Source organism: Myxocyprinus asiaticus, chromosome 8 (assembly GCF_019703515.2).
Source record: "Myxocyprinus asiaticus isolate MX2 ecotype Aquarium Trade chromosome 8, UBuf_Myxa_2, whole genome shotgun sequence".
In the NCBI taxonomy this organism is placed as follows: Eukaryota; Metazoa; Chordata; class Actinopteri; order Cypriniformes; family Catostomidae; genus Myxocyprinus; species Myxocyprinus asiaticus.
The window spans coordinates 54,212,395-54,237,979 of NC_059351.1; the positions used below are offsets into that span (position 1 = coordinate 54,212,395).

Consider the following 25,585-nt stretch of genomic DNA (forward strand, 5'->3'; position numbering starts at 1 on the left):
GCTGGTGCTTATATAATGCTCTTGTAAAAATATTCCCTCTCCTTCATCATTTATTGAGATTAAAAACTGCTATTTTTCCTGCTTTGTCTCTTCAGTGAGAAGAGGGGTGATCTGATCCAAGTTCAGTCCAGATGTGGAGTTTGCGAGAAGGTTTTGAAAGATCCGGTCTCTATCACCTGTAGACACAGTTTCTGCAGGCAGTGTATCAGCTGCTACTGGGACAAGACCAGTCCATCAGAATACTTTCACTGTCCTCTATGCAGAAAGAGATCTAGAACACGTCCTGCTCTACACACAAATAGAGGATCCAGTTCTGTTGGTTCTGCTAATTTCTACTCCAAATCAGACCTGCTGGAGGAGACTGGAGACCTGCAGCAGGATTCTCACCAGCCAGTAGTTGATGTTCTTCAGAGAGTCAAAGACCAACACAAAACCAGCATGAAGAACAATTATGAGAGCTTATTTGTGGGATTCAAACTACAAGAGAATCAAACGCTCCTGAACAGGATTTACACACAGCTCTACATCATAGAGGGAGAGAGTGAAGGGGTGAATGAAGAACATGAGGTTTTACACATGGAGAAAACAGACAGAACTCAACACTTACAAGACACTCCAATCTACTGCAATGACATCTTTAAACCCTTACCTGAACCAGGATGTGAGGAGAAGAGAAAAGACCAAATAAAGACTGTTCTTACTAAAGGCATCGCTGGAATTGGAAAAACTGTCTCTGTGCAGAAGTTCATTCTGGACTGGGCCGAGGGAAAAGCAAATCAGGATGTAGATTTCATGTTTGTGCTTCCATTTCGAGAGCTGAACTTGATTAAAGATGAGCAGTACAGTCTTCACAAACTTCTGCTGGACTTTCATCCTGAACTTCATGATCTGGACTCAAAGATTTATGATGAGTGTAAACTTGTGTTCATCTTTGACGGTCTGGATGAAAGCAGAATTCCACTGATGTTTTCAGACAGTGAGAAAGTTTCTGATGTGACTGAGACTTCATCAGTGGGAGTGTTGATGTCAAACCTCATCAAAGGAGATCTGCTCCCCTCTGCTCTCATCTGGATCACCTCCAGACCAGCAGCAGCCAATCAGATCCCCTCCAAATACATAAAGCGTGTGACAGAAGTTCAGGGATTCAGTGACCCTCAGAAGGAGGAATATTTCAGGAAGAGAATCAGTGATGAGCATCAAGCCAGCAGAATCATCTCACACATTAGAAGAGCAAGAAGCCTCCACATTATGTGCCACATACCAGTCTTCTGTTGGATCTCATCCACTGTGCTTCAAAACATCCTGAAACAAGATGACAGTGCAGAAATCCCTCAAACTCTGACTGAAATGTACATCCACTTTCTGCTCATACAGATCAATATGAGGAATCAGAAGTATAAAGAGAGAGATCCAGAGAAACTCCTGCAGTCCAACAGAGAAGTGATCATGAAACTTTCTGAACTGGCGTACAAACAACTGATGAAGGGCAATGTCATGTTCTATGAGGAGGACCTGAGAGAGAGCGGCATAGATGTCACTGATGCCTCAGTGTATTCTGGGATCTGCACTGAGATCTTTAAGGAGGAATCTGTGATTCTTCAGAGGAAAGTCTACTGCTTCATACATCTCAGCTTTCAGGAGTTTCTGGCTGCTTTCCATGTGTTTCATTATTACTCTAACAAAAATTCTGACACTCCATGGTTTTTTGATTTAATTTATAATTTACTGACAGGAGTAGTCAAAAAAGCCCTTAAGAGTGAAAACGGACACTTGGATCTTTTCCTGCGATTCCTGCTGGGCATCTCACTGGAGTCCAATCAGAGACTCTTACAGGATCTTCTGACACGCACAGAAAACAGCTCAGAGAGCATCAAGAAAACTATTACTTATATCAAAAACAAAATCAGAAATGGACATGGACTCTCCTCTGAAAGATCCATCAGTCTCTTCCTCTGTCTGCTGGAGATGAAAGATCAGACTCTGTACAGAGAGATTCAGGAGTTTCTGAAATCAGACAAACACTCAGAGAATAAACTGTCTCTTGCACACTGTTCAGCAATCGCCTACATGCTTCAGATGTCAGAGGAGGTGCTAGATGAGCTGGACCTGAAGAAATACAACACATCAGAGGAGGGTAGAAGAAGACTAGTACCAGCTGTGAGCAACTGTAGAAAAGCTCTGTGAGTGATTTTTTTAAATGTGGTTATTATTATTATTATTATTCTTTTAACAAATGAAATAATTCTAAAGGAAAGAGATTGGAAGGATGACGTTTATTCTTCTAAATGCAATGCATGAATGTTTTATTTAATTTCCTGTTATAGTCTTGCTGACTGTAATCTCACTAGTCAGCACTGTGAAATTGTGGCTTCAGCTCTACAATTGTCAAAATCCCTACTGAGAGAGCTGGATCTGAGTAACAATGACCTGCAGGATTCAGGAGTGAAGCTGCTCTCTGATGCACTGAAGAGTCCAAACTGTAAACTAGATATACTGAGGTAAGGACACCTTTAAAGGTCAATTTTGTAAAATATCCAACAACCTACTGAATCTCAGTTTAATGTGAACCTCTCATATATAAATATGCAGTTTTTTGTTCTATTTTTCATACTAAATTGTTTTAGATCTTCAAATGAGAAATAAAATAAAACAAAGACACCCTGAGTAAACACAAAATACAGTTTTCAAATTGTTATTGTATGTACATTTTATTGAAGCAAAAAAGTTATCCAACACCTATATCACCCATATGAAAAACTAACTGCCCCTTTAAAATAGCTGGATGTGCCACCTTTAGCAGCAGCAACTGCAAGCAAATGCTTCCAATAACTGGAAATCAGTCTTTCACAATGCTTTGGTGGAATTTTGGCCTACTCTTCTTTGCAGAACTGCTTTAGTTCAGCCACATTGGAAGGTTTTGAGCATGAATTGCTCGTTTAAGGTCCTGCCACAGCATCTCAATCAGGTTCAAGTGAGGACTTTGACTAGGCCACTCCAAAACTTACATTTTGCTTTTTTTGAGTCCTTCAGAGGTGGACTTACTCCTATGCTATGGATAATTGTCTTGCTGCATAATCCAGCTGCATTTAAGCTTCAACTCACGGACTGATGACTAGGTGTTCTCCTTGAGGATTTTCTGGTAGAGAGCAGAATTCATGTTTCCCTCAATTATTGCAAGTCACCCTGAAGCAGCAAAGCATCCCACACCATCACACTACCACCACCATACTTGACCATAGATATGATGTTCTTTTTGTGGAAATCTGTGTTTGATTTACGCCAGATGTAATGGGACGCCGGTCTTCCAAACAGTTCCACTTTCGACTCATCAGTCCACAGAACGTTCTCCCAAAAGGTTTGAGGATCAGCAAGGTGTGTTTTGGTAAAATGTAGATGAGCCTTAATGTTCTTCTGGGTTAGCAGTGGTTTTCGCCTCGCCACTCTTCAATGGATGCCATTTTTGGCCAGTGTCTTTCTGATAGTGGAGTCATGAACAGTGACCTTTATTGACAAGAGAGAGACCTGCAGTTCCTTGGATGTTGTCCTTGGATTTTTTGTGACTTCCTGGATGAGTCGTTGCTGTGCTCTTGGAGGAATTTTGGAAGGTTGGCCACTTTTGGGTAGGTTCACTACTGTGCCAAGTTTTCTCCATTTGGAGATAATGGCTCTCACTGTGGTTCTTTGGAGTCCCAGAGCCTTTGAAATAGCTTTCCCTTCTCAAACAGAAATCTCAGACCAGCCCGTCTGGCACTAACAACCATCCTTGCGATTTATCTAATCAGCTAATCATGTGGCAGCAGTGCAGTGCATAAAATCATGCAGATATGGGTCAGGAGCTTCAGTTAATGTCCACATCAATCATCAGAATGGGGATAAAATGTGATCTCAGTGATTTGGAGCATGGCGTGACTGTTGGTGCCAAACGGGCTGGTTTGAGTATTTCTGTAACTGCTGATCTCCTGGGATTTTCACGCACAACAGTCTCTAGAATTTACTCAGTGCCAAAAACAAAAAACATCCAGTGAGTGGCAGTTCTGTGGATGGAAACGCCTTGTTGATGAGAGAGGTCAACAGAGAATGGCCAGACTGGTTTGAACTGACAAAGTCTACAGTAACTCAGATAACCGCTCTGTACAATTGTGATGAGAAGAATATCATCTCTGAATGCTATTCTGAGATGCGGGTTGGCGCTGTTTTGGTGGGACGGGGGGACCTACACAATATTAGGCTGGTGGTTTTAATTGTGGCTGATCGGTCACTGATCAACCCTAACCCTAACAAGAGGCTGAAACAACTTGGTCAGCTTCTACAGTTTTTTTGACCACTATCAACCTGGTCCAACTAAGCAGCAGCAGCAACCTCTCCCCCTCCGTCTTCAGGAGAATCAGGGTTCTATCTGCCTGCGCTTCCTGATCAAAGCAAGAAAGAGACTCACTCTCATATCTCACCATCAGTTTTAAGTTGTTTTTCCAAGGCTCGAGTGACAGCACAAGAAGGAAACACATGAGGTACCACACTTACCACGCTTATCAGGAACCTCTGATGGTATAGGCTGAGAAACTACTATAGGAGGTGGCACAAATGGTAACGTTCCCCAAACATTTCCCCAGCCAGATCATTGCCTAAAATAAAAGCTACACCTGGCACAGGTTGAGAAGGGTGTACCTCAACAACCACATCACCATTCACAATGTCAGAGGTGAGATGCATTATATGTAAGGGGACTTTCAAAAAACTAATTTCAATACCCCTAACCAAAACAGACTTCCTAGAGTTTCCACCTTTTGGGACTGACACCACAGAATAAACATGGTCTTTTTTTCCAAAGCGAACTCAACATGAGTTTGTTTCTCAAGCTTTTTGTAATTCCTAAACCTTTGCCGGTAATTTCATAAGCTTGCTGAATGCCTGTTTTTACCTGTCTGTGCTCTCTTCTTCAGAAAGCGCTGAAAAACTTCTTGCACTTTCCAAACAAAACACACTGCAAAAGTTGGGTCCAGACCCCTTCCGGCCATTTCAGAGAGGTAGCGACTCTTTCAAAATGAACAAAATACTCCTTCCTTTACATCACGTTCGGAAAATGGGGGAGCTTTGATATTTTGACCGACATTAAAAGACGGCTGCAAAACTTGAACAGGCCTTGAAGCTTCAGCTTTCCTAGCCTCCAATTATAGCACTAGCTTCTTCATTTCATACTCTCACTGTTCACGTTCACACTCACGTGCATGCTCCAATTTTTTTTTTTAACTCAAACTATGCATGTTCAAGCTCATGAATAATTCCCAACTTTTTCAAGCGAAACTGTTTTTCCCACTCTTTCTCTTTAAGTGCCTGAGCGTGTTCAAACAATAATATTTCCATTTCAAATATTTTTCTTTTTTTTTTTTTTTTTTTTACATTAATTCTCTTCCCTGACATTAGGACACTACCTTGGCAATACATGCCTTATCTTTTGCAACAAGAATTCCCTTTCCTATAAGCTGACTTTTAACAGCATTTAAAATGGTCTCCTTGCACTTATCACTGCTAGTGAAAACAATAGCGTAACTCTCTGCGAGATCCAACAGTTGTTCTTTGGTGCACCTTTCTAACAACTCCTCAGAGGGTTCAGCATAAATTCCAGCAATGGAAGTTATTTTGAACTAGCAGATAATTTTAAATCAGATAATGATAGTCTATCTACCCCTATCATTATAGATCTAACTGATCATAATGAAACCCCACTTAGCAGATGTGCTAGATTACCACAACAAAATAGATCTCTAGTTTTGGTCAAGTTTACAGTTACACTGTTGGTTTTTTAACTAATATTTTACATTTATTTTTATAAAAAATATTTTTAAAATGTATATATTATTATATTTATGTAATAGTTTATTATATTATACAATAGTAAAATTTTTCTGTCCTAATTCACGTTCACACATTATTTTAATGCTCTTTGATTAAACCCACGAGCCCTTGTTTATCATGAAGCAAAATCTGGGAGATTTCATCATTTTATCACTCCACAGAAATAGATCCTTTTAAGTGAAACTGGAGCTCTTTGCATTTACTTTCACAGTTTATCCTTGTTTGTTTATATTTTCACGGGAGTTTGGCATGAACCTCTGCTGACAACGCATGCATCGGAGCGCTTCGCGCACTCTTCCGGACGGGAGCTGCTTGACGTCTGCGGTGCGGCTCAGTGATGCTCGGACTCGGAGTTCAACTGAATGACACACAAACGTGTGTCCATGGCCTGTATACACTTCGCTTAAAATTCCCTTATTTGGACATTAAAATGTGATTGGAATTGGAATGCCCAGTAATCGCGGTTGTCTCAGTGAACTGCTGTTCGATCAAATAACTGCGATCAGACGGTTATTTAATAATCACGACAGGCCTGCTTAGACTAGTATTCAATATTACCAACATTCCAATACTGTCTTGTTGTGGCTTACCTCAACAATCCCACTATTGCACAACACTAGAAACAAATAGATCAAAATGAGTAATGCTTCGTTTAACCCAAAACTGGCAGTTTTTTAATACTCAAACTGATCAAACAGGCTCTGAAAGCCAATATTTCCAGAAAAGGAAATACAAAAATGATACAATAGACAAATATCGAGTGTTTTTACACAGGCAAGTTTCATATATTACGCAAAGTTATCAGAGGCATTGTCACTACTGCATGTCTTTCCCTGCTGGGATTTGTGACACAACTGTTCCACTAACAGTAAAACAAACAGTCGGTCATAACAAACTAATGTATACTATAGCGATTTACCATAGTCATTTAGAAAGCCACACATTACTTCCTATTATCCCCATACAACAGGCATTTATGTAAACGTATAGCTAATGTTCACGTTTAACGCAGTTATACAATATTTATGCTAGTTCACCTGTTTAACTTGGCGCAACAAATTGTACACATACGCATGCACGAAAAAACAATGCTCTCCCCATAACAATAAACTAAACAAAGATGTGAGTACTCACCAGGATTTCCATTGGCTTGCAAAGCTCTGGTATGGCTACCTGTGCTCAAACTATACCTGAATAGTCCTCAAAGGCTTGCCGGGCTCGAGGTGACTTCAAACTAGTGCCCGGCCGATATATCGGTCAGCCGATATTAGCCTTTCACCGATATATCGGTATCAGCGTATATGTTTACCGATATGCACAGATATGAAAACTTTTTTCAGAAAATATAACGCAGAAAACAATGCTTTAGAATTGGTGTCATTACGTAGTTTGTCCAGCAGAGCGCGCTCCGACTCCACTGTTTAAAGAGCTGACTCTGAGCTGACGGTGGCTCTGCAGACAGAGTGGAGTTAAGTGGTGCGGAGTTGATTTGTGTCTTCTTGGTAAGTTGCTAACTAGTTTGTGAAATACATACTGGAATGTTAATAAACAATGACCCCATAATTTTCCCTTTTCAGTATAACTAATATAACGTTAACCCTGTCCCTGACAACCATGTCACTCCTGTTTATCACATCTGTTTGTTATGTTAGACAGCTATAGTTTGTCAGTGCAGTCAGTAATGTAGCAGATTGAAAGGTAAACATCAGAGCATCTTTTTGCAGCTCAGCAGACAATGGTGCGGTGGTGGATTCTGTCTGAGTGTTGATTTCACGCTATGTTGTTATGTAGTTGGTGAAACGCAATGCTGGTCCATCTTTTACTCATTGTGACAACGAGCTTATAGCTATCTAGCTAACCACGTAGCTGCTTTCATTGCTTGTCAGCTGAGTGGAAGCTAATGTGTAAACATGTATTCACCAAACTGTTTTGTTCAGGATTCACAGGTTTTGGTACCCCCTTCAACCAAACAATTCCAGTTGTTGCATTTATAAAATGTAATATTTAAAAGTCTGGTTTTCCACCATTGAAAGTTTCGTTGAGAAGTAAATGCTTCTTGTTTTACAACCTGCCAATAATTGACTGGCAGTATTAAAATAGTCAGCATTTGACTGATACTAAACAGTACTACTGATGTTTATTTAGCTATTTATTTTATTTTTATTCTTTATTTTAATGGTCAGCATTTGACTGATACTAAACAGTACTGATGTTTATTTAGCTATTTATTTTATTTTAATTTATTCTTTATTAAATGGTCAGCAACTGACTGATACTAAACATACAGTACTGATGTTTTAAGCTATTGTATATTTATTCTTTATTTTCTCAGTGTTCATTTCTAGAATTTGTTGACAATCTATAATAATTATGTCAAATATTCTTTGATAAAAATATGTTTAAGAAAGCAGCATTCTGAGTACCTTTGCATAGTCATATCGGTGCAAAATCGGTGCACAATCCACATAGAAAAGGTCTGTTTTCATTACAGCTCAAAAATGAACTATATCAGTCACCATATCGGTAATTGGTGAATTTCCCCCCGCTAATATCGGTATCGGTCTCAAAAATCCCATATCAGTTGGGCTCTACTTCAAACGCTGAATCTCGTAACAGCTGCTCTCCATTGAGCTCAAGTGCGATTGAAGCCTGACCCCACCCAGAATTACCTCCCAAAATGGCAAAACATATCAACAAAACAACAAATAGTGCTCTGATGGAAGGGCAGCGTACACGAAACCCAGCTGAAACGTTCTTACTAACTGGAATGTAGGCCAACTTGCAGAGGAAATATAGAGAAGGAAAATGTAGAGTACTCACATTAAAAATATATACACACAGGCAGCCAAAAGTTTGGAATAATGTACAGATTTGACTCTTATGGAAATAAATTGGTACTTTTATTCACCAAAGTGGCATTCAGCTGATCATAATGTATATTCAGGGCATTAATTAAGGCCTGCTCCCTGAGTCTTCTCTTTATTGTTGTACATGAAACTGGTGTTGAGCGGGTAGAATTCAATGAAGCTGTCAGCTGAGGACATGTGAGGCGTCTATTTCTCAAACTAGAGACTCTGATGTACTTATCCTCTTGTTTAGTTGTACATCTGGTCTTCCACATCTCTTTCTGTCCTTGTTAGAGTCAGTTGTCCTTTGTCTTTGAAGACTGTAGTGTACACCTTTGTATGAAATCTTCAGTTTTTTGGCAATTTCAAGCATTGTATAGCCTTCATTCCTCAAAACAATGATTGACTGATGAGTTTCTAGAGAAAGCTGTTTCTTTTTTGCCATTTTTGACCTAATATTGACCTTAAGACATGCCAGTCTATTGCATACTGTGGCAACTCAAAAACAAACACAAAGACAATGTTAAGCTTCATTTAATGAACCAAATAGCTTTCAACTGTGTTTAATATAAGGCAAGTGATTTTCTAGTACCAAATGATCAATTTAGCATGATTACTCGAGGATAAGGTGTTGGAGTGATTGCTGCTGGAAATTTGATCAAAAATGACTTTTTTCAAATAGTGATGGTGCTGTTTTTTACATCAGCAATGTCCTGACTATACTTTGTGATCAGTTGAATGCCACTTTGGTGAATTAAAGTACCAATTTTCTTCCAAAACAGCAAAATCTGTACATTATTCCAAACCTTTGGGGTGCCAATGTACAGGTGCATCTCAATAAATTAGAATGTTGTGGAAAAGTTCATTTATTTCAGTAATTCAACTTAAATTGTGAAACTCGTGTATTAAATAAATTCAATGCACACAGACTGAAGTAGTTTAAGTCTTTGGTTCTTTTAATTGTGATGATTTTGGCTCACATTTAACAAAAACCCACCAATTCACTATCTCAAAAAATTAGAATACATCATAAGCATCATAAACATTTTTAGTGAATTGTTGCCCTTCTGGAAAGTATGTTCATTTAATGTATATGTACTCAATACTTGGTAGGGGCTCCTTTTGCTTTAATTACTGCCTCAATTCGGCGTGGCATGGAGGTGATCAGTTTGTGGCACTGTTGAGGTGGTATGGAAGCCCAGGTTTCTTTGACAGTGGCCTTCAGCTCATCTGCATTTTTTGGTCTCTTGTTTCTCATTTTCCTCTTGACAATACCCCATAGATTCTCTATGGGGTTCAGGTCTGGTGAGTTTGCTGGCCAGTCAAGCACACCAACACCATGGTCATTTAACCAACTTTTGGTGATTTTGGCAGTGTGGGCAGGTGCCAAATCCTGCTGGAAAATGAAAACAGCATCTTTAAAAAGCTGGTCAGCAGAAGGAAGCATGAAGTGCTCCAAAATTTCTTGGTAAACGGGTGCAGTGACTTTGGTTTTCAAAAAACACAATGGACCAACACCAGCAGATGACATTGCACCCCAAATCATCACAGACTGTGGAAACTTAACACTGGACTTCAAGCAACTTGGGCTATGAGCTTCTCCACCCTTCCTCCAGACTCTAGGACCTTGGTTTCCAAATGAAATACAAAACTTGCTCTCATCTGAAAAGAGGACTTTGGACCACTGGGCAACAGTCCAGTTCTTCTTCTCCTTAGCCCAGGTAAGACGCCTCTGATGTTGTCTGTGGTTCAGGAGTGGCTTAACGAGGAATACGACAACTGTAGCCAAATGTCTGTGTGTGGTGGCTCTTGATGCCTTGACCCCAGCCTCAGTCCATTCCTTGTGAAGTTCACCCAAATTCTTGAATCGATTTTGCTTGACAATCCTCATAAGGCTGCGGTTCTCTCGGTTGGTTGTGCATCTTTTTCTTCCACACTTTTTCCTTCCACTCAACTTTCTGTTAACATGCTTGGATACAGCACTCTGTGAACAGCCAGCTTCTTTGGCAATGAATCTTTGTGGCTTACCCTCCTTGTGAAGGGTGTCAATGATTGTTCTTCTGAACAACTGTCAGATCAGCAGTCTTCCCCATGATTGTGTAGCCTAGTGAACCAAACTGAGAGACCATTTTGAAGGCTCAGGAAACCTTTGCAGGTGTTTTGAGTTGATTAGCTGATTGGCATGTCACCATATTCTAATTTTTTGAGATAGTGAATTGGTGGGTTTTTGTTAAATGTGAGCCAAAATCATCACAATTAAAAGAACCAAAGACTTAAACTACTTCAGTCTGTGTGCATTGAATTTATTTAATACACGAGTTTCACAATTTGAGTTGAATTACTGAAATAAATGAACTTTTCCACGACATTCTAATTTATTGAGATGCACCTGTATATGAATTCAAAATCCCGAACATGCACCCAATTTTTTGTTACGGCTGGCTCGTAAACCACAACATAAAAAGGCAAACAGTGAATTTAATTCCAGAAAACAATTGTTTTTTAATTAATTGAAGAAGTTAAGTGCAGCAACTTAATATGTGCCTAGGGAGGAAAAAAAGAATTAACCAAAAATAAAACTGAAAAACTTTAGAAACACGTGTCTTGGTATGTGCTTGTCTAGCACAAATAAAAAAGAATTAATCGGAAGAGAGAATGAGCAAAGGAGGCAGGTGATTCTTCATATCTTGCCACCTAAAGGTGGGTTAGTTAATAATGTAATCCACTTGTCACCAAACCAGCCATTGCACTACACAGCGGAACCAATAGATATTCAGTGGGTCACAACAGTAGCCAACATAAATAATAAAAAACCATTGTCTATTCTAATGCAGCACACTCCAGTGCTTGAATGTTTGCATTGATGGAAGTTAAGATTAAATCCAGTGGAGAGTGCAATGCATGTGTCTGATGAATTTGTTTTCACCAGTCGTCTCAATGCAGACTAGTCTGGAGTTGATTGAGAGATTAGTCTTATTTAAATGTAAATACAGTATGGATATAAAGAGTCCCTTGCACATATACAGATGCTGGGAGAGAATCCACAAGCTGTCATGCATAGGACTTTCTCCTAGCTGCCAGTAGAGGTCGCTAGGAGGTTTGACTTATTTTTATGTTATTGTGCATAGTTGAAGTTGTGTTTTTGTTCTTTGTGTCTCCCTTAATTTTTCCCAGGTGTGTCTTGTTAACCTGGTTTTTCTTTTGTATTTAAAGCCCTCATGTTCTTCCTGTTTTTGTCTTGCATTTTTTGGTGTGCTACATTGTTTGTCCAACAATGGACAGGGCAGAAGAGTACATTTTGGAAACCTGTTTTGCAATGCTTTTTGCCACATTTGGCACAGAATTTACACACTTCAGCTTTAAGGTTTCAATTAGTTCAATTAGTACCAAAAATGTGTGTATGCATACTATTAGTATTCTAAAACAGAATGAGATGTTAGTAAAATACTAACCCTAATATTCATTGTCTCTTTGTAGATTATCTGGCTGTATGGTGACAGAGGTCGGCTGTTGTTTTTTGGCTTCAGCTCTGAGTTCAAACCCTTCACACCCGATTGAGCTGGATCTGAGCTACAATCACCCAGGGGAATCAGGAGACAAACTGCTCTCTGAGAGACTCAACGATCCAAACTGCAAACTGACGATACTCAAGTATGTACTCGCAAACACTAAAACAGTTGTTTATTAATTATAAATTACCTTTAACCAATATTAATAAATGCACTGTTGTCACTGTGTAATATGCACCCTAATAAAGAGTAAATTGTAAGGTTAATAATTAGTTTGTGATCTGTGTAGCCTAAATTGACAGTGGTCAATGAAGTGTCCTTCGCTCCAGCAAAAGATGAACTCCACTTATGTTTCCACAACTTTTGAAAAGAGAAAAAATTATATTTTAAAATTGACAAATTATGTAAAATGGAAATATATATATTTATTTTATGCTATTAAGAAAAGGCGGAACAGTCTGAAAAGGGTCCATAGGCAGTGTTTGGCAGTCATCGCTCGGCAACAGAGATGAAATGGGAGTGGGTTTCAATGACAGGATCTAGTAAACCTCAGGATGGGTATTCAAAGATAGAAACCGGGAAACAAAAGAAATCATGTTAATGTGAAATATTACTTATTTTTATAGTGATGAATTTACCATGAGTGTTTCCCTTGTTATTACATATTAAACATGTATATTAACAACACAGCTATGCAAAGACAATTCCATGGATTCATACAGTAAATAGACACTGAATGATTATCATATTCATGGTATTTACATAGTTCTCTAAGGTACACGTGCAAAAACATGGTAATACCATTATACCATTTGTATTGTTAGAGTTTAAAGATATCTTTAAGGCAGTTCAGATTTGTTCACAAGCTGTCCATGCAGGTGTCTTTTATTTTTTACTTAAAGACTTTCACTTGCAAATGATAGGATGCATTTGCAGGTTTTGTCTCATTGGATTGTAGGTAAATATCCACTTCATCAAGCACTAATTTTGGTTCTCTGTCTTCTAAAGTAGAGGAGACCAGGGTTGGTTGGCACACTTAAATCTTTGTTGAATTTCTCTGGTGGAACAAACGTTGTGATACCCCAAACTAGGTCAAGCGAAAGCTTAATTACTTGTAAAAAAAAAAAAAAAAAAAAAAAAACCCAGGGCAATCAATTGATTAAAATTTTTAATTTAATTAATTACATGACATGCCGATTAATTTATACAATTAATCAATGAATCGCATACAAAATTATTTTATGAGAAAGGCCCCCAAATAAGGATAATTCATATAAATAATGCATAATAATTCAGATATTTATAAATATAATATGTTAGGCCTTTAAAAAATACAGTGCTGTGAAAGTGTTTGCCTGATTTGTTTGTTTTTGTGTATCTCATACTAAATTGTTTCAAAAATTCAAACAAAATCTAACATAAAACAAAGGCAATCAGAGAAAACACAATCCAGTTTTTAAATGATAATGTTATTTATTGAAGCCAAATAGTTATCCAATATCAACTGGACATATGTGAAAAAATATTTGCCCCCTTAGATACTAAATCCCCAAATCTATGAAACTGCATTCATAATGGGGTTCAGCTGGACTAGACACACCCAGACCTGATTACTGCCAGCCCTGTTCAATCAAATCAACATCTAATTAGAATTTTTTCAGCAAGATGAAGTTGGCTAAATGGTCTCACCCAGTAGCACACTATGCCAAGATTGAAAGAAATTCCAGAAATTATGAGGAAAAGGGTGATTGAAATACAGCAGTCTGGGAAAGGTTGCAACACTATTTCAAAGGCTCTGGGACTCCAAAGAACCACAGTGAGAGCCATTATCTCCAAATGGAGAAAACTTGGCGCAGTAGTGAACTGCAGGCCACTCTCGCATTAATAAAGTTCACTGTTCATGACTCCAATATCAGAAAGACACTGGCCAAAAATGTCATGTATGGGAGAGTGGCAAGGCGAAAACCACTGCTAACCCAGAAGAACATTAAGAGCTTGTCTGAATTTTGACAAAACACACCTTAATGATCCTCAAACCTTTTGGGAGAAATTTCTGTGGACTGATTAGTCGAAAGTGGAACTGTTTGGGAGACAGGAGTCCCGTTACATCTGCATAATTCAAACACAGATTTCCACATAAGAACATCATACCTACGATCAAGCATGGTGGTGGTAGTGTGATGGTGTGGGGATGCTTTGCTGCTTCAGTGCCAGGGTGACTTGCAGTAATTGAGGGAAACTCTCTACCAGAAAATCCTAAAGGAGAACATCTAGTTATCACTCTGAGTTGAAGCTCAAGAGCAACTGGATTATGCAGCAAGACAATGATCCAAAGCATAGGAGTAAAATCCACCTCTGAATGGCTCAAAAGAAGCTAAATTAAAGATTTGGAGTGGCCTAGTCAAAGTCCTGACTTCAACCTGATTGAGATGCTGTGGCAGGACCTTAAACGGGCTGTTCATGCTTAAAAACCCTCCAATGTGGCTGAACTAAAGCAGTTCTGCAAAGAAGATTGGGCCAAATTTCCACCACAGTGTTGTGAAAGACTGATCTCCAATCATTGGAAGCGTTTGCTGCAGTTGTTGCTGTTAAAGGAGGCACAACCATCTATTAAGTTTAAGGAGTTAGTTTTTCACATGGCTGATATAGGTGTTGGATAACTTTTTTGCTTCAATATAAAAATACATATTTGAAAACTGTATTTTGTGTTTACTCAGGTTGCCTTTGTTTTATGTTATATCTCATTTGAAGATCTAAAAAATTATGTATTATTAATACACAAAAATCAAACAAATCAGGAAGTGGGCAAATAATTTTTCACAACATTGTATATAATACAGATTGAAACTCTGTTTGAAATAAATTGCATTGTTGTGGCAGATGAATAATACATTAATTCGACAAAACAAATAGTTGCTTAAACTCAATATATTGTTTGATTTATTCACATACAATTGAACAAGCCTACAGTTGACCGCAATCTGCATTTGCATTGCGTTTGTCAGTGTGTCCAGTTCTCACAGTACGTATTCTTGCGTTCTGTCTGCGATATTTTTAATTGTCGCTCTATGTATATTTGCGTGCCTAAGATGGATGCATTTGGAGTGTCTCACTGGTATTCAGCATCATAAACGCCTAATTTTTAGGATGCCTAATGCTTTGTCAAGTTGAAAGTAGTGGAAACTTTGAAAATCGCATCTCTAGGTTCCGGAATTTTATTGTGCTTCCTCTGAGCATTTCTCAATTAGTTGCTGCACTGCTTGTGATGTTTGAGGCGCACTACCACCTATTGACGTGGATCGTTAAAAACAGATGTTGTTCAAGACTGAATTGTTCGAATGGAATAATTAACCATACTAAACTTATGTGTTAAATAGACAGCCCTAAAAAACACATTCAATGTCTCAAAGTATTTATTCATATTTTCTTTTTGTATAGCACTTTTCACAATACATATTGTTTCAAAGCAGCTTTACAGAAAACAGTGTGTGTTGTCTTTAGGCTCCCTGATGGCATCTGTGGCAAGAAACAAAAAAACTACATTAGATGTTAATTTGGTTGAAAAACAAACTAGGGAGAAACCAGGCTTAGTTGGGGGACCAGTTCCACTCTGGCTATACAGCATGACTACAGTGCCAATATTAGTTAGCAACGTGTAATACAAATCATGTATTTGAGTAAACTGTGTAGATTTTTGGTAAGCAATGTTTAAATCTAAAGGATATTGATTGAACTGTAAGAATAATGATTAAGTGTCTTTGAAGTCCATCCCAAATTGACTACGGAAGTGCAAGTAGGTGCAGTGGCCCCCGCTGTTTGGCTGATAAAGGCTTTAGTTGGCAGCAATTTATTGTCTATGTATTCCATTTTAAAAGAAGTAATATAAGCAGTGATCAGTGAAGTGTTACTTGCTATTTGCTTGAATTAGGTTTATTCTCTGTGGAGTTTATCCCAAAATCGAGATGATGCTGGCAGTTTTTGTTGAGGTGTACCTTGGAGTCTGGCTGAAAGCTTGCAGCCATTCATTTTCGGTGAAGTCCATCCTAAGACTGATATGCAGGCAGTGGCCAGTAAGGTATCCAGTTAGTAGTCATTACTCAGCAACACATAGTGGTGGGAATGGGACATCAGGCTGGACTGAAGCTGGATCTGGCAGGCTTTGGCATTCTCGGAATAAGTATTTATTTCTATTTGTTAATGGGGGATTTGTGGACACATTAATGTATTGAGATTTTTGGAGTACATTTTTTATTTTATTTATTTTTTTTGACAAGGAAATGTTAGAGCCTTGGGGTAAGATGCCCCCCTCAGAATTTGGGCTGGTGGTTGTTTCTGGTGTTATTATTATTTTATTTAATTATTATAACTTATGGGGTTATTGTTAAATACTTACATGCATTAAATATACATTTCAAACATCTTCACTATGCCCTGTAACCTAATTGGCTAATTGAGTGGAATTCAATCTAAATTCGTAGTATTGCTATTAATGCATCCCTTCAATTAAAAATTTGGGTGTCTATACCATATATGTATATATTCACAGGCTTACACAGTATATCATTCATAGAATAATTTTACCTTTCAGATGAATGTCTTTGACTGGGATTCTGTTATTTGATTTGCCTGTCATTATTCAGTTATTCAACTATATTGTGAAAATAATTACATCAAATATTTGATTTCATATTTTATTTTAAGCATCAAAAATAAATTACTAAGAATGATATCAGATGCCTGCACTACAATTTAATACATTCTGTAAAAATCAGATGACACCTGGGACAAGTTTACCCTGGGGGGCTTCTTAATTTTGTGGCATGAAAATTATTTCCCTTTATAATATGTTGTATGCATCATTATCCTGTACATGCTAAACATGTATCTGCATATGTTAGAACTTTTTTTTTTATGGGTGGCATCTTACCCCATCTTCCCCCTACAGTATATACAGACAATAGTAGTCTTGAAATTTGGAATTTGGTTGCACATGCAAATGATTTAGTGTTGCGCATGGAGTAAAAGATCGATCTTGGGATTTTAAGAATCGATATTGCATCGTTCGAATGCAGATTGCGATTAATCGCAAAATTAATATTTTTACCCAGCACTACTGTAAATGATAGGAACTAACTGTATAACTGGCTTGAAACCTGTGTATGTATAATAAAAATAAAAATAATAATAATAATTAGGGATGTACCGATACTGGTATTGGAATTGGGTCCAATACCGTGCTCATGTACTCGTACTTATAAAAATGCTCCGATACCAAAAAACGAGAACATCTGACGTGCAAATGTCATTACGTAAACATTCAGCGCACAGATTAAAATCACGTCATGTCCTTGTGAGATTATTTAACAGCATAAGCTGCGATTTAATGAGAGAGTTTGCTCGTGCAGCATTTTAAATGAGATGATGTTTTGGAGCCATTGTTGTGCAGGCATAGAGACACAAACTGCTCATTCCTTTGTATGTTTGGCTCATACATGGAAAACACAGTATTATGAGCATCACATGCTCTGTTTGTAGCAGATGACAGCAGGCAGAGAGCTAATTCATTTTTTAGCATGTCATATACAGACTACATATTTATTTATTTAAATAGCTGCCTATTGCGGTTTAATAATTACTGGAATTCACATAGCTACCGGCTTATCCAGATTGGGAATCTGCTGTCATTACGTCAGAGCTCCTTGTCTAACAACACAGAAACACTTCAAAATAAAAGCTCAATTTAAATGAAAAAAGTATGACAGAAATAGATCGCTACTGTATAGTTATAGTAATATTCACTGTTATACTACTACTGCTAATAATAAATCAGTTGTAACTGAATTATATTTAAGCAATATCTCACATCTGTGATGCTCTATTATGCAGCATTTTATTTGACAATGTTGTATTTTGGATTGTGCTGTGAGGTTATGTATAAAATCACTTCATTTGATAAAAATTATACAATTTCATGTTGAAATTTTAGTGTTATACTTTCATTTGATTAAAGTTAATCAATGTATTTATTTAAACACAATTTTGATGATAAAATTTAAATATAAACTCCTGATATTTAGTTCAGAAAAATAAAAATAAAAACAGGTATTGGACTCGGTATTGGTGAGTACTAAAAAAAGTTTCTGTTGTTTTTTATGTAGATTAACTGAAAGGTTGTCTTCACCATACATAGTTTATATCATATACCAGTAACATACAGTATTTTTTACCTTCAAATTCCCTGACCATATCGATCAGTGTTGGTCAATAGGGTAATGTTACACTTTGTAAATTAATTACAAAATAACCAGAAATTAACTATTTGCCAATCAACCCAGTCAGTCTCCACCTATCGTGTGATTAAAAAAAAACAAAAAAACATTCCTCACCTGTATTCTGGTAGGTCCCGCCTCCTACGTTCAGATTGGCTACTAAGAGCTACTTACGAGCGGTCTGTGATTGGCGAGTTGAGTAGTCGTTCATATAACCTTAGTAAGCATAGTAAACAGAGAATCAGAATAAGCTTTATTACCAAGTATGCTTACACAAGGAAATTGTCATGGTGACAGAAGCTTCCAGTGCAAAGAGAATGCAACCATATATACACACATACAAATATATACATTTAAACATTGTAACAAAGTTCAAGGAATGAGGAAGCGGGAGATGGCGAATCCAACTCGAAGGCAAATTTATTAATAACAGAAAACACGTTTGCTTGACGGTATAATGCTAAAGCTTCACAGATACACAAACACTGTGTATGGCAGCGGCCAACACACACACACACGACTTGTCAGCTGGGCTCTCACTATGAGGTCTGGCCCTTTTTATTTCCCCAGTCTCTCACTGTGAACATAGAAAAAGCAATTACCAGTAATTCATCTGAGGTGAAAACTATTACTGCTTCCTCTCTCCCCAGACGAACACTCGACCACGCCCTCACCTCCACATACACCCACCACCCGACTTAGGCCGGAGGAACTGTCTGTGGCCTGTGAACCACCTCGAACTTAAATGGCTGGAGTGCCAGATACCAACGGGTGATCCAGGCGTTGGCATCCTTCATGTGGTGGAGACATTAGAGAGGGGCATGGTCCGAACAGAGGGTGAATGCTCTTCCCAACAAATAGTAGCAGAGAGTGAGGACTGCCCAATTGATGGCCAAGCACTCCTCCTCTATGGTGCTGTACTTCGTCTCTCTCATAGAGAGCTTCTGACTAATGTACAGCACCGGGCAGTCCTCCTCCTCAACCACTTGGGACAGTACCGCACCCAGACCCCTGTCCGATGCATCCGTCTGCAAAACAAAAGTGAGAGAGAGAAGTCAGGGGAATGCAGAAGTGGCCTGCCACAAAGTGCAGCTTTTACCTGTGTGCTTGGCATAACTCCATCCACTAGACTGGGTCTGGAGCTCCCTTTTTAGTGAGATCAGTCAGTGGGCTGGTGATGTCCACATAATTAGGCACAAACCTTTGATAATAGCCTGCCAGCCCCAGGAACTGTCTCACCTCCTTTTTGGTCTTGGGTCTCGGGCAGGTCACAATTGCTGCGGTTTTATAAATTTGGGGCCACACCTGACCATGACCCAAGTGGAACACCAGATACCGTACCTCCACCAGCCCAATTGTGTACGACTTTGGGTTTGCTGTGAGCCCCGGTCGTCGCTGCGATCTCAGAATGGCCCCCAGATGCTGCAGCGGTATACGTAGCGTGTGGTCTGAGGACCCGGTCTATAACATGCTGAAACGTAGCTGGGGCTCCAAACAAACCGAACGGAAGGGTCACAAATTGGTGTAAACCAAATGGTGTGGCGAAGGCTGTTTTTTCACGGGACGTCGGCGTTAAGGCAGTCTGCTAATAGCCTTTTTTTTTTTAAATCCAATGTCGAATAAAAGCGAGCCGTGCCCAACCGATCGAGCAATTCGTCAACCCCGAGGCAATGGATAAGCATCAAATTTCGACACCACATTAACTTTTCTATAATCAACACAGAACCGAACCATCGCTCTTAGGTAACAGAACCACCGGGTTGGCCCAATCACTGTGGGTTTCTTCTATTACCCCCATATTGAACGTGGCCTTTAATTCTTTCCGTACAACCTGTTTCTTGTGTTCGGGTAAGCGGTAGGGGCGACTGCGTACCACTACCCCTGGGGTTGTCTTGATGTGGTGCTTTCATGAGAGAGTGCGGCCAGGGAGAGGCGAGAACATGTCAGAGAAATTATTTTGCAACCTGCTAACCTCTTTACGTTGTGATGGCGAGAGGTGGTCTCCACAAGGGACAGGGGTGAACTGATTGGCTTTTACATTCACCTCTGGTCTGAGCTCCTCCCTCTCCGGAACTACCATAGCCAAGGATATGGAGACCGCCTCTCTCCATGGTTTTAGTAGGTTGAGGTGGTAAATCCGACGTGCCCTGCCCCTATCCGTACGCACTACCTCATAGTGACTTCCCCAACCCACCGTGTGACCTCAAAGGACCCATGCCACTTCGTGAGTAATTTCAAGCTCAATGTGGGTAGCAATACAAGTAATTTATCTCCCTGTGCAAACTCCCGTAGCCGAGCTACCCTGTTATACAGCCGGGACTGACGTTCTTGCGCCTGTAGCAAATTCTCCTGTGATAGTTGCCCCAGTGTGTGGCGTTTTACTCAGGTCAAGAATGTATTGAATTTCATTTTTGCACTGTGAAGGTCCCTCCTCCCAATTTTCCTTCATGACATCCAACATGACACGGGGCTTACACCATATAACAGTTCAAACAGTGGAGGCTTGCGGGACCTCTCAAATTGCAAATAACAGGGGTTCGAACCACTTATCCCAGTTCTAAGCATCTTTGTGCATGAACTTATGAATCATATTCTTTAAGGTCTTATTAAATCGTTTGACCAAGCCGTCCGTTTGTTGATGGTACACGCTTATCCGAATTTATTTAATACCCAATAATTCATACAATTTGTGTAGTGTACATGACATAAAAGCTGTGCCCTGATCAGTGAGGATGTTTTTTTGGAATCCCCTCTTGGGAGATAATTTTGAAGAGTGCCACTGCAACAGTACGTGCTGAGATGTTGCACAGCGGCACTGCTTCCGGATATCACGTCGCATAATCCACCAGGACTAATGCAAAATGATATGTGAGTGCTATGCCCAGCTGGAGACATTGACAATCAATCGTTTGGTCAAACGCGTGCTTCAGGGTTTCGTCTCACAACTGCTCTAGCAGGAAATCCCCTACCGGGAATTCCCTATGGGCGGGGGAGGATGACACCTCCCCTTCCCCAGTGTCAGCCTGATGCAGAGCAGCTGCAGATGGCCCAGGCCACGCCTCCCCAGCCAGCGCTTCACACATCCCACCAAGATTTACTTTCTCAAAGGACCCATTCACACACAACCCCTTCAATAATGATCAAAAAGCCGGCCAATTAGTTTCCAAAATTAGCATATTGGTGAGGCGAGGACTAACAAAAATATTATGCTTTTGTCCCTGGAACATTGCCGTGACGGTCACTATAGGATAATCATGAATATCCCCATGCATGCACCTCACTTTCACTTGATAATTTGCATCCAGTGCCCTGTTTTGAACCAAGCATTAATGAATAAAGGTTGGATTACAACCTGAATCAACCAAGGCGCTTGTTTTGTAACCCCCTCAATACTCACGGGTATTTGGTATGTCCCTGCCTGATCGGGGGCAGTCTTTGGAGTGTCAGGGAACCGGATCAAGGCCCCCACCTCCATTACAGGCACTGCTCTCGAACATGACCCGGCTCCCCGCAGCGCCAGCAGACCAGCCCAAGCCTTCCACCCACACTCGTGGCAGCAGACTCCTTCACCTGGTACCAAGAAAGGGGAAAGACAGGGTTTTTGGGAGCAGAGAACCCTATGATCAGGGAGCCGGTCTTGGGGAATGCTCCCCCATTTCCGGAGAAACGGAACAGGACGGAAGGAGGGGGGGAACAAGGGTGGAGACTCTAGTGGCAGAAAGGGCGTGGGGTGCGCCAGCCCCTGGATAAGCTGCCAGATGGTCTTCCGCCAGCTGGATCGTTTGTCCAGCGATGCCAGTCAGTGGCACTGGACCCACTTGGCTGTCCCCTTCGGCAACCTGGAGATGAACTGCTCCAGCATCACCAGGTTGATGACATCTTCAGCATCACTATCCTCCTTGGCCAGCACCCACCGCCGGCAGGTGTCACGGAACTGCTGGGCAAAGGCAAATGGGCGGCCGATCTTGCTCAACATCATGGATCGGAAACTCTGGTGGTGTTGTTCTTGGCTGCGGCTGACCCATTGCAAGATGGACTTCAGTACCGAGTAGTTCAGGAAGTTGGCGACCAGAAGCTGTTGCGCCATGATCAAGGCTTCCCTGGTCAGCAGCGGCAGAAGGTGCACCGCCCACTGTTCCGGCGGCCACTTCAGAGCTTCGGCGACATGGCGGTTAGCAGTTACAGAAATACTCAATACCCGTCTGGCACCAACAATTATCCATGCGATTATCTAATCAGCTAATCGTGTGGCAGCAGTGCATAAAATCATGCAGATATGGCTCAGGAGCTTCAGTTAATATTCACATCAACCATCAGAATGGGGAAAATGTAATCTCACTGATTTGGAGCATGGCATGATTGTTGGTGCCAGATGGGCTGGTTTGAGTATTTCTATAACTGCTGATCTCCTGGGATTTTCACGCACAACAGTATCTAGAATTTAATCCGAATGGTGCCAAAAACAAAAAAACTTCCAGTGAGCGGCAGTTCTGTGGATAGAAATGCCTTGTTGATGAGAGAGTTCAACAGAGAATGACTAGGCTGGTTCAAAATGACAAAGTCTACAGTAACTCAGATAACCGCTCTGTACAATTGTGGTGAGAAGAGTATCGGGTTTGTGCTGTTTTGGCTGCACGAGTGGGACCTACACAATATTAGGCAGGTGGTTTTAATGTTGTGGCTGATCTGTGTATGTATATGTGTGTGTGTGTGTGTGTGTGTATGTGTATATATATATATTTATTTATTTATTTATTTTTATTTATTTTCAGTAAAAATAATACAAATTTCCATACATGTAGTCTCACTAATTATTGTTCAGGACAAAGTGATGTCACATATAACTAATTATTTTCTTTCCAGTACATTTACTATTAATAAAAAGAAAAACAAAGTTTTTCTACTGTCACAAAGTGTCAGAAGTTATAGAATCACCCTAATGACTTATCTTGAAGGTGGCTACTTCTGTATGGAGCTATCAATTATGAAATTACCAACAACTGTTTTGTCTGTCTTTCCCCTGCATGTTCATAAACTCGTAAGATAACCATTCAATCAGAAGATGTTGTTAAGCTGGTGACGTATAGACAACTTTCATCCAATCAGAAGAAGTCTAATTATATCAATAGCGGGACCTACCAGAATACGGGCGGGGGAAAAAATAATGCCCCCCCCATGTTGTACTGTTTTACTCAGTGAGAAAGAAATTCAGTCCATGCGGGAACTGTCCAAATTATTGCATATGTCTGCGGGTTGAACGGCCCTGGTTGAATGAGGTAAATTAGGTGTATGCCTGGCCAAAGAGTCCTTTGGCTAAACTTAACCTGAGAGGGTGTGACAAAACGCAAACAAACAGCTCTGGTGTGAAGTGACAACAGTTTAAAAAAACAAAAAAAAAAAGTAAAAAAACAAATGCATTCATAATTCATTTAATAGCTGTCATTTTGAAGTCCAAAATCTTTGGGACAAAGAAGACCCAGGCTAAAAACATTATTTAGTCCACATTTAAGAGATTCCTTAATGAAAGTCAGACTGAGTGGAAAGTTGGATAATTTTGTAAATGTTTTGTGTAGGTATATCACAATAATTTGGTATGTGTCTGTGTTACTGTAGTCTGGACCATGGGGGAGAGAACAGGATTGCACCAGGACTACAAAAATGTACGTTTTTACACACACACACACACACATACAGTGCAGGCAAATCCAAATAGAGAATCCAGAAGAAAACAGTTTAGTTCAAGTCAGAAATTGAGTCTCTGTCATATAATGAACACTTGTCTTTTCTGCAGTAAATTTTGTTTTTCATTAACCGTGCAATGCGGACCACTTATCTGCACAGCACGAAACACAGTTTTGCATTAACCTCCACAGATAGTGTGTGCGCATGCATACCAACTGGCACTAGAAATAGGATAGTACTCAAGGGTTTGGGAATTGGCTGGTTAGCATCACACTTTTAAGCAGTTGCTGGAACTACAACTACTGGTGCCAAAAAGCATGTTTCCCCATTGACGGCCATTCAGAAATAACCATGTACTCTGACTAAATACAGTTTTTCCAACCAACACATAAATTGCAAGTATTTCATTAAACTACAGTAAATGTTTTACCAGTGACGGTTTGTTTTTTGTAGGGCTCTTAAAATTGTGAAATATACTTTTCTCCCAATTTTAGCCATGTAAGTTGATTAGTCACATTATACGTGGTGCCAGAACTGAGCAACCATGAGAAACTTCAGAAAGCATACACCAGCATAAGGTTAACAGGGAATGCTAAAGTATAGAGAACTTCTTGGTAGCGCAGAGCAGATCACTTGTGCAAGTCAGCCAAGCATCACTTGATATTGTGCCACAGACCACAAAACTTGTGCAACCCAATGAGCCTACGGTATTTTTGTCACAGAGATTAATGTTCTGCTTTTATTATATGGATTAATTTTACAATTAGAATACATAGAATACAGAGAAAATACACAGAACATGATTTTAATATTGATAACTTTATTGTATGTATACATTTCTTAGCAACTTGCTTTAAATTATTTAAACTACTTTGTCATTGTATACATGTTATCTCTGTTCACTGACGTGTGCTTGTCAAGACATAACAACAGAAATGCCTAGTCCTTTCTACAGAACTTTCATTGCGTTTTTCTATTTTAGGCTAACAAGAAAAAACAAAATGTGTGTGAAATGTTACATTTTAGCATACTTCATCTAACATTGGTGGATCCAGCCATTGGCTAAAAAAACTATGATTTGGATTAATCTCAGTGACGAGCCTTTTTAATCTGTTCACCAACAAGAATTGTTCTGATTAGTTTATTGATTTATTGTCCACTTTTGCAAATTACGCTTTTGCACCAGTAGAAGGTGCCAAATGACAGTCTTTTACACTTTGAGGAAAAAGCAGATTATTTAGTTATTCACGATCGGATAAGTCGAAACTCGTGCTCTAGTCAGTCTTACAGGCATGAAAAGCCACCAAAGCAGTCTCACGCTCCCAGTCAAAACATGTGACAGGCATGGCCGTAGTTTGGGGACCCCTGGCCTAGTATTAACCTTTTCGCCTCTAATACAAGGGGTTTCAGGTTCTAGCCTGCCCAA

The 25,585-nt window shown here is 39.7% G+C and overlaps 1 protein-coding gene across 2 annotated transcripts in view; it reads left to right on the plus strand.

Annotated features, from left to right (window-relative positions):
* Nucleotides 1-25,585, plus strand: part of LOC127444638 (NACHT, LRR and PYD domains-containing protein 3-like) — a 53,582-nt gene that overhangs the window by 12,652 nt on the left and 15,345 nt on the right. Inside the window, exons 3-6 of one of the 2 annotated variants that reach the window (XM_051704130.1) lie at nt 96-2,180; nt 2,325-2,498; nt 12,177-12,350; nt 19,128-23,026. In XM_051704130.1, the coding sequence (XP_051560090.1) occupies nt 96-2,180; nt 2,325-2,498; nt 12,177-12,350; nt 19,128-19,179 (2,485 nt within the window). In that variant the 3' untranslated portion in view covers nt 19,180-23,026. Of the gene's footprint in view, nt 1-95; nt 2,181-2,324; nt 2,499-12,176; nt 12,351-19,127; nt 23,027-24,090; nt 24,138-25,585 lie in introns of those variants that run through there. The other variant, XM_051704129.1, reaches the window with a different exon arrangement.